This window comes from Nelusetta ayraudi, unplaced genomic scaffold (assembly GCF_046127955.1).
Source record: "Nelusetta ayraudi isolate G7.1 ecotype Tasmania unplaced genomic scaffold, CSIRO-AGI_Nayr_v1 ptg000009l, whole genome shotgun sequence".
NCBI lineage: Eukaryota > Metazoa > Chordata > Actinopteri > Tetraodontiformes > Monacanthidae > Nelusetta > Nelusetta ayraudi.
In genome coordinates this window covers 2,335,835-2,348,918 of record NW_027466059.1, presented here as the reverse complement: position 1 = coordinate 2,348,918, position 13,084 = coordinate 2,335,835, and the positions used below count along the sequence as shown (strand labels likewise).

Sequence of the window (13,084 nt, the reverse complement as noted above, 5' to 3'; positions counted from 1 at the left end):
ACATCAGATCAGCAGTTTCTGACTCAGAGCCGCCTGTCTGGCAGCGACGACCATGTCACTTTCACAGTCACTTCAATCTTCTCCAGTCTGACGCTCACGGTGAACTTCTAGCAGGTTGTCTTGACCTGAGCCTGAGATGCGCTCCGAGTCGCTTCCACGGGATTGGCTGACCGTGTAGCTGAGCAGGTGAACCGGACAAAGTCGTCGGAGAATATGAGACAAAGCCTGTTGCGAGCGGTCAACTCAAGCCGCTGTCAGAATGTGATCATTTCACCTTGCGCAAAGTTTTCACCGGCCACGTTCAGACTGCTGGCCAAAATCAGATTGAAACTGGATGGTTCTTTTGTTTGTCTGAACAGTCACAAAACGGTCAGACAAAGGTAGTGGGTAGTTTCAAATCGGATTCTGACAGATGTGTCTCAGTGCGAACAGCTCCAAACACACCGATGGGTTTTGACTGTCCGTGACGTCACTCTACGCGAGGCAAGACCCCATGACCCAGTCCCTGGACAGGGTCATTGGAGGAAACGCTTTGCCTCAAAAGTCTGTGGGGAGATAGCTTCAATCAAGCCAAGCCCCACCAGGGTCCCAAGTCCATTTAGTTTTTGCCGCTGTCGCCATGATATTACGTCACACACTGCACGCTACGCTGGACGACGCCTCCACTCCGACGTTGTTGCTACAGCAACCTGTCAGATGGGTCAGTAATGTGGCCCAGTCTGAACAGAGCCAGATCCCATTGGGAAACTTCCTAGAAACAGTGTGGACAGTCAGTTCTTAAAATCGGATTTGAGAAGAAATCTGATTCGAATCAGATTCGCCTGCAGTGTGAACGCAGCCAAAGACTTCAAAACGACAGATTCCGCAGTACGGCGACTTTTCCCCCCCATGAGATCTCCAACAAAGACATGAAATCCCGAGTGTGCGGCAGACGTTACTCACGGCTGTCCCTCGGGGGTGTTCTCCGGGATGGAAATGGCATAGGAGGCATTCATGAACTGCGGCGCTCTGGCTCCCGCCACCACGGAGAGCATGGCCGGAGCGCTGCGGCTGCCCAGGCCGTCCAGGGCCACCACGCTCAGCAGGTACTCCCTGTCCCGCTGCAGCACCAGCCCCGTGGTCACCACGTGACCTGAGCTCTTCTCCACCGCATAGCAGCCGTCTCCGCCTGCAGGAGGAAACAACAATGTTATTCTTCTACACCGAGTTCCGACCCGTAGTTCAATACCGAATCAAGCTAAAAGCTTCCCGGGGACTGTTAGCGGGGAAAAAAAAAGTCTCTTTGTGGGCTTTTCTTAAAGAGGCAAATGAGGGATTTTGCTTTTGTCTTATTATTACATCTTTCATTTTCAAAACTGCCTCTTCAGGGTACCTCCACCGCGCCGTCTGAAGAAGAATAAAGAAACTCAACCGCAGATTGAAATAAAATGTTCTGCTTGCATCTCAATACAAGGGCTGTGACTCATACAAGCACATCTTTTAATTAAGACCCCTTGATAGTCTGAAGAGTGTGCAGGACTCTTATCATTCTGCACATGGTCTCCCCTTCGATACACCCGTATATATATATATATACATACATACATATATATTTATACTTTGACTTACTAGAAGCACTTTGAGCTGAGTTTGCATTTGCGTACAATTAAATTAAATTAGTAGACACTTATTAAAAGTAATGCAAAGAGCCTTGCTACAATAAGAGCCAGCGGGGAAAAGCCTGTGAAAACAAATTTTGTCTGCAGCACGGGTCCCTCTCCACACAAGTGACTGGTAATGTTCCTTTGTTCGGAAACATCTACAAGGACCCTGTTTTACGATAGCATTACAAAATGCTCACCTAAAACCCTCTTCCTACATTAATCGTACATTTAAGCCGCAATGTGAAGACAATAAACCTTAGTAACGTAAATGAAAGGAGGCAGGAGAGAAATTCAGAAGCCTCTTCACTTGACATTTGATTTGATGACAAATTAAGGTGGAAAGACGTGAACAACACAGCTGACCGCGTCGGCTGTGTGCGAACTGAAGAGCTGTTCAAAACGCACACTCGCATCTGCCGTTCGCAACCCCTTTCTAAATGTGCGCGGCAGTCGGCAACGTGCCACCTTCCTGCAGGTCTGTACTCACATGTGGGCGTGTTTGTGCTTGGGAATATAAGCGCGGAAGACGAGCGGCTCAGATGACAACCTTATACATCTTACATTCGCCGCTTTGAAGTCACTAATGCCACTCCATCTATCTAGCACAGCGGCACACTCCGTTCACTCTGTTCCCATTTAAATATATCATGATTTTTTTTTTGTCTTCAAGTATGCAGCGGAAAGACGCCATTTCTGCGCTCCTGCTGTTAGCTTCGTTTGATATTAATTAACGCCGCTGCCTTCATCGTTCCGACAGGTACTCTCAGGCCGATTGCAGATTGAGACGCCGCGATGAAAATTTCAAAATAAGGGCTGCTTTGACGATAAAGCTGTGGCAGGCATTAATCGCTGCGGGGAATGCGTGCGTTGTGTAGAATGGTTGGCGTTTCCATAAACATGTTGTTCAGCGTTGCCGCTGGTTGAAGCCCCACTGGGAAGCCCAATGCACAGAAGCTGCACACAGGTTTCATGTCAGTTCAGCTCGTTTAATATGTATTTCATGGGTGTGGATACATAATACATAAAGTTTTGGACAACAGTGACTGATGAAATGTATCACACATTTTTTTTTCATTCCCGTAAATTCTGAGAGCCAGGCCTCGGAGGGCCTTTAAAATTTTCATTGTTTTACTATTTTATGGCTAGTGGCATGTTAAGTGGAATAAAACGAGGGCTCTGTGTCTGACAAAATGTGAAACATAGTCAAAATCTCCTTCTTTAGCGTCTACTTTTGCTGTTGAATTATGGCTGGGGCAATATTTTTGAGGAGCGCAGTGATTTCCCTGTGAGACCGACCCGTGGCCTTTTGCATAGAAAATGCTATAACTGTCATTTCTTTATGTTCACATTGTGCCAAGTTTTGTCAACGGAATATGAGGTAGTCCAAAAATATGTTTTTATGAATCTACACAACAAAAAAAACAAAACAATTTTTGTCAGGAAAGGTAAAGATGGCTGAGCAACCAAAAAGAAATAAACCAGGAGTAAAAACCAATTGTTTGCTCTGAAGCCACTATCCCAGGATGACTCAGTAGAAAATTGATTTTCAGATGAAAAAAAAAATGTAACTTTTACCTTCACTTCAAACAGCTCTCTAAATCTTTAGTGCTGGTAGACGGTCTGGCGAAAAAACGGGAAAGAAATCCACATTTCGCCCCAAGCAATCAGTTTCAGGTTTGAAATGAATATTTTAGCCCCAAACGATGAAAATGTCCCTTTTAACCGATGCTTTCTAACAAGAGCATGTTTGAATCAGTTGAATTGAAGCGTGCAAAAACTTGACTTATCTGCCATCAATCATTGCAGTTACACTTAAACTTCACTCCGTTCTGCCCTTTGACCAACAGCAGCCACTGGTGAAATACCTCACACCCCTTTTAAATGTTTTTTTGTGTGACTGCGTTACATCTAAACACTGGATTCTTTCTGATTTTTCACAAAACTATTTCTCTGCATGTTCAGTGCGTTATCCAGCGCAAGACCGCTGGACACAATCAAAGATTCCAAGTCCAGATCAAACTGTTTTTCTTTAAAAGTGACAACTTTTGAAGCACCAGGAGGGTGCACTTAAAGTTCAGATAGGGCAGAGACACACGCGCGCACACGCACACGCACACCTTCGCAGTCTTAAGAAAAAAAAAAAAAAAAAAAAAAGTCATGTCCACTTTGAGGTTGTCATATCCAGAGAAGCATGCCAGGAAATCTACCATGCGACCATCCCATGGAGATCATAAGCTGTACTCCAACATCAAAGCGGCAAGAAGTTCACAGAAAGAGCAGGAAAAAAAAAAAAAATTTACGTCTACGGTGCCATCTGTCAATCCTGCAGCATGTCTTGTTGTCTTCGCGTTCTGACAGATTCACGTTTTAATTCGCTGCCACGCCGACTCAGTAACATGAGTTTAACAAGCAAGGGGGGGGGGGCATGGGTGGGGGGGAGGGTGTTGTTTCTGTTGTACAGCAAGTTAATGTGGCACCACAGTTGGCTTGTTAATCTTCGGCAAACTCAGGACTTTGTAAGCAAATTGCCTAACGCTGTATCTCCCATGAAGGTTCCCTTTAGTCCATTGCTTATAATTTCAGCAAAACTTTTAATTGAAGAGCTTTGAATAATTGGGCCCCGGTTGCGCTCAATTCTTTCAACAGTCCCCCTCTTGCTGGGCCGAGTTCCAGACTATTTCTGCATTTGTTTACGCTCCATTTGGGAAGACTTAGCTTGCAATCCACCAAGAAACAGCGGACAATAATCATTGCTCATAGGTGCCGCTTTGATGCCGACATTAGAAACTGCCAGTAGAATCTTCTTCTTTTTTTTTTTCCCCCCACCGTCATCAAAGACCATCTGGGATGATCCTTCTTCAGATCTGAAGAATCCTCAATATCAGCTGGTACAGTCCAATACACCTTGATCCAAGTTGAGCTGCTGTTTAACTTGCTTGAACCCAAGCTGCAAAGCTTCGGTATATTATGTGGTGGCGAAAAGGTCCATTTCAGGGCTGGTTTTGATTCTCATCACACACACTACGACGATTTGTGCTTTTATTTTTTTTAATTGTGAAGATTTTAATCACTCATAACGTCCATGCAAAGTCTAGAGTGTCTAAAAGAATATCCAATGGAGTCAGTGACCCAGTCGTCCAGGTCATCGTCCGACTTGCTGAACTGAAAAAGCCTTTCGGGTCAGAGGCTCAAAATCTTCAAGACACCAAAAAAAAAAACTCAAATATATTAAATATATCTTCAAATATCATTGACAGTGGTTTCAGTACCGTACATCCTCCGCTTCTTGACACTTGTCAGATAAAACGTGGTGCAATAACAGTCTTGACTTTTTTTTTTTCTCTGAGCCGAAACGTTTAAAAGCAGAAGAAAACTCGCCGCTATCAACTCAGAAACGCTGGCAGAACTTGACCAAGTTATAAAGAATCAGGAAAGAAAAGCCATACAGATGAGTGCATTCCTGTAACTGCTTTATGCCTTAGTCTAAAACTGTAAAAAAATGACCTGTCAGAATTTCACGCAAGTATGCAGTTTTGAGCAAATCGCCGTGGTTTTAACCTCTTGACACCAGCCGCGTGTACTTTTAAAGGGGAAAGTTGCGATATTATTTGCTGGAGAATCTAATCAATGGAATTTCGCAGCGACGAAAATAAGCCAAATGTGATGAAGGAAAAGACTGCAGTGGGTAAACAAACTGCACTGCGGTTCCCAATATCACACTGTAATGTGTTTTAAAGTTAAGAAACTTTGCGAAGAAACAAATGCGCTGCATCCAGAGTCGTTGGTTTGAGACACTGCATGCTGCTGCGAGCACCGACGTAGCCAGCACCATTGAAAGCGATACCGATACCTGTAGCAGTAACACTTTCACCAATGGGAACATATATTTTAATAATTCACCTGGTTACCCAGGTTGCCTCAGGGGTAATTTTCTCTCTCTCTGGTAGGAGCTGCAGAACACACTTCTCTCTGGACGCTGGCCCGCTGCTTGCAGGAGCAAAGCTATCGATCTCATCCCACTAGCCTAATCTATCCGATACCCATATCAGCCTCGGGGATTGATATTATCCCACTGATCCGCCCACCGCTAATGTAGCGTCCTTGACAATAAATGTAAACACAGGGTTTTTGAGTATTTAAAAAAAAAAATCGGCCATTTGGATACATCCCGTCGCCATTGAACGAGCCGCCGCCGCGTTCATCCCCCGTCATCCTGCCAGATCTTTAGCTCGCGGCGGCTTTCGAACTCGGCAGCGGGGGGCGGGGGTGCAAACTCAATCCCTCGCTCGCTTATGCCCCCTTTTAAGTACATTAACGCAAAGCCAACGTCGCTCCATTGTGGCGGCTGCAGCTCACCTCACGTGAGGGATTTGCGATAATGTGAGTCAAAGGGAGGTCGCCCGCGATCCCCCTTTGGCGAGCTTAGCCACCCCCCACCCCCACTTCTTTGACATGCCAACAAACATCTACCTCCCCCCTTCGCAAGCCACCGGGGGGGGGCCGGCAAACGCTGGCAGCCCTCCGACGGGCCCGACTGTGTCTTGAGTCGTGCGTGTACGAGTACGAAACAGAGGGAGGCTGACAGAGTGAAAGAAGTGCATGATAAGTCCATAAGTAAATGTGCGAAGGCCTTGGGCTGTGTGTGTGTGTGTGTGTGTGTGTGTGCTGCAGAGACAGACAGACGCAAGCAGGCCCGGATAGAGAGGCGCAGGGGGAGAGACGGGGCGACACAGAAACTAATGGACACCTAAAGACTGTGTAAGCGCTGGAATAAATGTGCAACCGCCGACGGCTGCGTTTCTGACTTGAGCGCGCTGCTATCTGACGAGTTGCGTTTATTTCTGCGGCCCCACAGTCCCGGCAGCCAGTTCCAACACACACAAAAAAAAATAAAAAAAACGGAGCCAATTTTAATTCCACTTCACTCGGGCCACACTGAATATGTGCAGAGCACTCACCATCAGACAGGAAGTACTCCACCTCTCCACTCCTCCCCTCGTCCCCGTCCTGAGCCCGCAGCTGGTAGACCAGCGTCCCCGCGGGGGCCTCGGCGGACACCACGGCCAGGTAGGGGTACGGCTGCATCTCCCACTCGGGGACGTTGTCGTCCACGTCGGTGATCTTCAGCTTCACCTTGTTCAGGTACCAGTCCTGTCCTGCAGGGGGAGGCGGGGGGAGGGGTGAGGAGGGGTGAGGAGGTGGAGAAGCGACAGAGCTGCTGGTTAGCCAAAGTGACAGCTGTCTCGCAACGTTTTTCAGTGTCGGTGGAGGGGAGGGGGAGGAGGGTGGCGGCTCGGAGGGGGGAAGGATCGGAGGCGCAGGCAGGCAGGCAGGCAGGCAGGCAGGCAGGCAGGCCGGTCTACTACCCAAAAAGGCGCAGGTACGCGAGACGCAAATCCCCACCGGCAGATGGCAAAAACATAATGCGTCGGGATTAGAATAAATCTCGCCGAGCGTCCAAAACGATATCAATAGCCTCGGCTCGGGATTTTCCCTCAAAGTTGATTACGGCACTCCAAATGTGACAATTCATCATCCCTCCGCGCATTGTTTTGTCGCAGCTTTGTTATAAGTGGGGTTTTTTTTGTTGGGTGGGTGGTTTGGGAGGGGGGCTGCTCCCATGACAGGAGATTTTTCTGGATGTGACGTTTATTTCTTTGCTCGGCTCCTCGTCAGCGGCAACCAGGGACGCAGACGTTTATTTTTTTCAGTATATTTAGTTTTTCTTTTTCTTCTCAGGGTCAAAAAAAAAAAAAGCAAAACACAACCTCTCAACCGGGGCCATCTGTCTACTTGGCTCCCAGAGACGCTGGTTGTGTTTGTCTGGGTGAAGCCAGACTCATCATGCCCGGCCTGGGTGAGGCTACCTTGATCTTCCCACGGGGGCCATGAGACCGCTGCGGGCGCTTTCCGTCGCCTTGTACGCTGCATCAGTGGAGTGAATAAGAAGATTCCAGGAATCCAATTACCAGCTCGCTAACCCTGAACCGGGGTAAGACAGCGAGAGCGCGGCGGCGCTCCGAGAGAATCAGCGTACAACTGCGCCGCGGTCTTTATGACAGGAGCATGGCTGGAGGTGACGGGGAGGTGGGGGGAAGGTTCAGGGGTGGGGGGGGTGGGATCATTATCCACATTAAGCACAATGACACGTTCTGGAAACACTGAGCCCAAAAAACTCCTGACACTGTCACTGGCTAAATCTAGGCCACTTCTTCTTCTTCTTCTTCTTCTTCTGCTTTTGGATGTGTGCGTGCCTGCACGCAGAGTCTATTCCCGCGAAGTGGAGCGAGTCACCGCATTGTGAGCGGAGACACCGGCTCCGCAAATGCCGGCTGTGATCTCGTGTCAACGCGGCGCGAGGACGTGTCAGAGGAGCCGCCAAGCAGTTCAGTGGGCCGCCATCCGCAGAGGCCATCTGTCTCGGCCCCAGAAGGGAGCGGAGCCCTGCCAGGGGCAGATAGCAGGAGGCGGCGGCGGCGGCGGCGGCGGCGGCGGCGGACAGCGGCGCTGAACATCTGACGAGCACGTCCGCGGTCCGAGGTGGCGGCCGACTGGTCAGCATAAAAGGCCAAAAGTCGTCACCTTCTGTGCTTAAACAAAAGTATGGATACTAAAAGAATACTGAGGCGAAAGTAAAAGCACTGACTCAACTCCTTTACTTGAGTGAAAGTAAGAAAGCAAATTCACTTAAGGAAGAATAATGCCTTTGTTACATACATGTTATTAACAAGTTATTAACATTTGTTAATAACAACAACCAGTGTTAATAACATGATATTAACATGTTATTAACATTGGTTGTTAACAATAATCAATGTTATTTCCGACATGATTTTTTTTTCTCAGCACTGGAAACAGTGACCCCGAAGCCGAGGTACTCTAAAATAATCCCCCTCCTAACTTTTATATTCACTCCACGTCAAGCAACAACTGTAATAATAAGTGAGTTACATTACAACAGAATGTGTATCTTTATTAACAAAAAGTAACAATTTAAAGACTAGAAAATACAGATATCTGTGTTCAAATGTAGGGAGTAAAAGTAAAAAAAAAAAAAAAATACTCAAGTAAAGCACCTGAAAAATCTACTTAAGTACAGTAACTGAGTATTTGTACTCGGTCACTTCCTACGTCTGCTGGTCAGAGCCTCCCGACCTCTGACTGTCTCCCTCGTAAACAAACACCAGCGTGGCCTCGTGCAAGGAGCCACGCGACCTGAGAGCTAAAAGTAACTATGGATCTCAAATCCCATTATGTAAAGGCGTCCCTGCGTGCGGCCGCGGGCTATATATGTCCTTTTATTTTAATCCTGGACCAAAGCGGCGCTGCATCCTTCCACCGTAGCTGCGAGCTGACTCGACAGATATGCTGTCAGACAAATAACGCCACGTTGGTGTGTTTCCTGAAAGTCTGCGAAAACAATCCATCCTCCAAAGTCGTGCGTGCGGCTAAGTGCAGAAGCCTGGCCGCGCTAATGAAGGGCGCTCCCCTTGTAGTCCAGGTAGCCTGGACGCGGAATGTTACTCCGAACGGTACGTCCTTTCCGCAACGTCAACGCCTGCCGTCGTAACTGGCTTACAGTTAGCAGGGGCCGCGTTCCCGTGGAAAACACCATATGACGCACCCCGGCGCCGGCGCCGGCTCCGGCTCCGGGGCGCACACAACTGAAACACAATGGGCCATAAAGTCTGTGACACCTCCTAAAAGGATTGTTAGAGGGATAATAACGGGGAGGGGGAAGAAGGAAGCTGGAGGGAACTAATCTCGGCTTTCTCGCTCTGCGGAGAAGGAGGGTGAAAAAAAAAAAGTTCCTCCTCGCCTTCCGACGACAGTTCTGCTGCCGAATAAATAGCCGCCCGTGTGAAGGGGGGGGGGGGGGGCCGGAGAAACCAATCAATGTTCAGATGTTATCTCCCGAAACGGTGGCAGCAGCAGTTTATGCAGTTTAAGTCAGATCATCCTGCCCTGTAAGAAGGAAGAACTCTTGGGCGATGAATAATGAGGGAGGATAAAGATGCCTCTGCAAAGTCGAAGGCTTTGGAAGGCACTTAATCCAGCAGAAATCAGAGCTCTGCCACTTAACATTTAGTTGACTATCAAATGTTAACGGGGGAGCGGTACACGGGCACGCATTTCTGTCTTCTTTTCCCTTTTTTTTTTTTTTGTTTCGCCTCTTTCCTTGCCGGTGTCTTTTCCAGCCACGTCTCTGTGGTAATGGTAGTGATGATTTTACAAGGCTCCATCTAATTAGCTAGTTACAGAGAGACTAATCAGAGGCACGGCAGATAATTAGGGCCTATCAGCTCCGGAATGATAATGAAGAATGTGCCTGGTGTGTATGTGTGTGTCCTTTGTGTGCCGCCGCAGCCGCCGCTGCTGTGCGTGCCACGACTTTTTATTTATTTATTTATTTATTTATATATATTTTTTTGTTTTCCGGGGCTAGGAGGCGCCGTGCAATTTCACTCTGATCCGGGAGCGAGATAAGTAGTGACGGCGCTGCGAGCGACGCCCCTGGGAACGCCGCGCCGAGCTAACCCGCCGAGCTAACCCGCTTCACCTGACCGAGACAAAAGATCAAACAGGCCGGCGAGGCGGAGGGCCCCGCAGACCGGATTTACTCTTTTTTCTTTTTTTTTGTATTGGGCGCGATAAAAAAGCTCGCCGAGCTGCGGCGTACAAAGAAAAAAAAAAAAACTCCCGTGGGTGAGATCGTCCGCTGAATGACTAATGCTCGTCGGCAGCAGGGAAGGGGTTCGCCGGCGGGGGCGCGCTGCGGGCCAAGCCGGGCCGGCACTGAGTGTGCAAACACCAGCACGCGAGGCCGGCAGACGTGTGTGTGTGTGTGTGTGTGTGTGTGTGTGTGTGTGTGTGTGTGTGTGTGTGTGTGTTCCATATCGCCGCGAGCGAGCAGCCCTGTTGATGTTTCCTGCTATTAATCCTCTCCTTGGGTATAGTTGCTATATTAAGACGGTAAGTGGCTCACGAGTATGGGTGAAAAAAAAACATGGAGGGTGGTGGTGTGTGTGTGTGTGTGTGTGTGTGTGTGTGTGTTGGGAGGGAGTTGTAGGGGGAAGAGAAAAAGTCGTCTGGAGCGCTTCCGTGCACATCCGTCCACGCTGCCCACAGTGCGCGAGGACGTTTGTGTGTGTATACGCGTTTGTGTGTGTGTGTGTGTGTGTGTGTGTGTGCGCGCATGTCTGTGTGTGGGACGGGGGATGAGAGGAAACAGGCAGCGGAGTGGAGACGGAAAACACAAATATCTACAGAGGGACAAAGAGGCAGAGGGGAGGAGAGAGGCGGGTTGGCGCGGAGGAAGGAGCATTGTGCAATGCTTCGCGGAGAACGGAGAATAACACTGGAGAGGGGGAGGCGGGGGAGCGAGGGAGGGGTGGAGGGAGGGAGGTAGAAGAGCGCAAACAAACAACGGAGGCCTGCGAGGAGGAAGAGAGCGCCGAACGCGGCGGCGGCGGCATGCCGACCATAAAAGGGGGAAAGTGGAGAAAAAACACAAGGTATAATTAATATCGGCGGGTCTTCTTATGGAGCCCTCGTTCACTCCCACGTCTGGCGAGGAGCGGGGGGTGAGGGGGTGGGGGGGGGGCATCGGGGGGAGAATTAGAGGCGCGAGCGAACTCCAGCGGCGTGGAATCGAGCAAATTGCGGCTGCAAGCATAAATATCAATGGGCCGTGCGAGACAGCGGATTTTCAAGGGTGCTTTTGCGGCGAGCTGGCGAACGGGAAAAAAAAAAAAAGGCGGGAAAAAAAAAATCAGCTCGATGGGGGAGTAATAAGGTGCATTAGCCAAATGTTTGCGGTGTTAAGGAGGCTCTGTTATAAGCCCTCCCCCCCCAACTCTTGCCTCCCCCGCCCGCCGCCGCTGTTGTGCCGAGCCGTCAGCGGGAGATCAACACGCTAAAAGCGCTGTGGGGCAGAAATCTATTAACTCAGGGAAGCCCCGGCGGCGGCGAGCACACCTGGACTCAGAGGGGACGACCGCAGAAAACACTCACGCCGGTACTATTTTTTATTTTTTTCCAGCCCGGAACAATTTATGGATCGTGGACGTCCTCTCTCTGCCGCCCTGCGTTAGCTTTCGCATTAGCTTCCCGGCTAAGAAAATGGAAAAGTCTCCCGAAGGGGGAGCGCGAACACGGCTGCTGGCGGGCGACTTGGACATTACGCAACGAGACGCAACCGCGTCGTGACACCACGGCAGATGGCGGCATGTACGGATCGCGCTCGGCTCCGGCAGCTGCCGCTACTGCCGCTGCTGCTGCCGCTGCTGCTGCTGCTGCGACTCTCTGAAAAGGACAATTAAGGCACGCTATCGTCAACCGCGACGCAATTTTAATTTCAATCCATTCTGATCACGATTCAGCTGAACACCAACACGGTCTGATGATGTATCAACGCCCGTCCGTATCGCCTCTATAAGACGCAGGGACAGAAGCAGCAGCCATATAATTCATTTCAGATGCGGCCGCCCCCACGGGAGTTCATTACGATGGAAATAATCGATTGGAGGATTTTCCCGAGCCAGCGTCGAACGGTTAAATACTAAGCGAAGCGGAGTGGCAAATCTTTTCGGAACTCGTCCTTAATCCGCAAAAACAAAATTGACACCGATGACTCGTGAGCCGGACGGAAACCCCGGCGAGTTAAAGGTCCCGGGATTTTGTGGTCGGAAAGATGATTTGCTCGCTGTATTCAGAGGGACAAACACCTCTCTGCATTAACGCGAGTGGCCGCAACAGGAAGTGGCCTTCAAGAATAACAAGAGCCCAATCAAAAAGGATCCACGTAATGAAGGCGTGCGATAAGCAGCCCCCGCGGTGGCTGGCTGCTTCGACAGAGGACTTCTCCACGGGTCACGATGGGCTTCCACCTCCTCCGATCAAACGGCCTCAGCCTGAATGCAGAAAAGGTCCTTTTGTGCGCATTAAAATTCTGCGCAAACAATCAACCTCATTCCTTGTGCACAGAGTGAGGAAGACTGGTTAACATACAAAAGAGAGTGGACGATCTCTGAGGGGTGTCTTTGACTTTTTGTTCGGCGGGGGGGGACAATCCTCTGCAAATATATAAGCGATTTCTACCTTAAAAAAAAAAACAAGACCTTTGCAATAAAAGGCCAAAGAAAATCCACAAGGCAATATTCCCACACTCTTCCCTATGCCAATCTTCACCGTTTGCCAACAATATCGACAATATTAACGCCTCCACCTCTGAATCTGCTCACCGTGTCTGATGTGCGTCGGCCATCAGATGGTGGAGAAGCGGATTAGCTCATTTTGTTTCTTCCACCGGCGAACCATAAGCAGTCGGAAGAAGTTGAAGAGTTAATTTCCTTGGGTGTAGCAGAGGCACTTTTGAAGAGGATGAAGTGGTCGTTCCCAGGTGTCTTTGGCACATGAAAGTGAAGCACTTTAAACGGCTA

At 49.3% G+C, this 13,084-nt stretch overlaps 1 protein-coding gene across 1 annotated transcript in view; it reads right to left on the bottom strand.

Annotated features, from left to right (window-relative positions):
- Positions 1–13,084, bottom strand: part of LOC142884005 (neural-cadherin-like) — a 107,186-nt gene that overhangs the window by 70,692 nt on the left and 23,410 nt on the right. Inside the window, exons 2-3 of the mRNA XM_076019399.1 lie at positions 6,602–6,799; positions 943–1,168 (exon numbers count right to left, since the gene is read on the bottom strand). Coding sequence (XP_075875514.1) covers positions 943–1,168; positions 6,602–6,799 — 424 coding nt within the window. The remainder of the gene's footprint in view (positions 1–942; positions 1,169–6,601; positions 6,800–13,084) is intronic.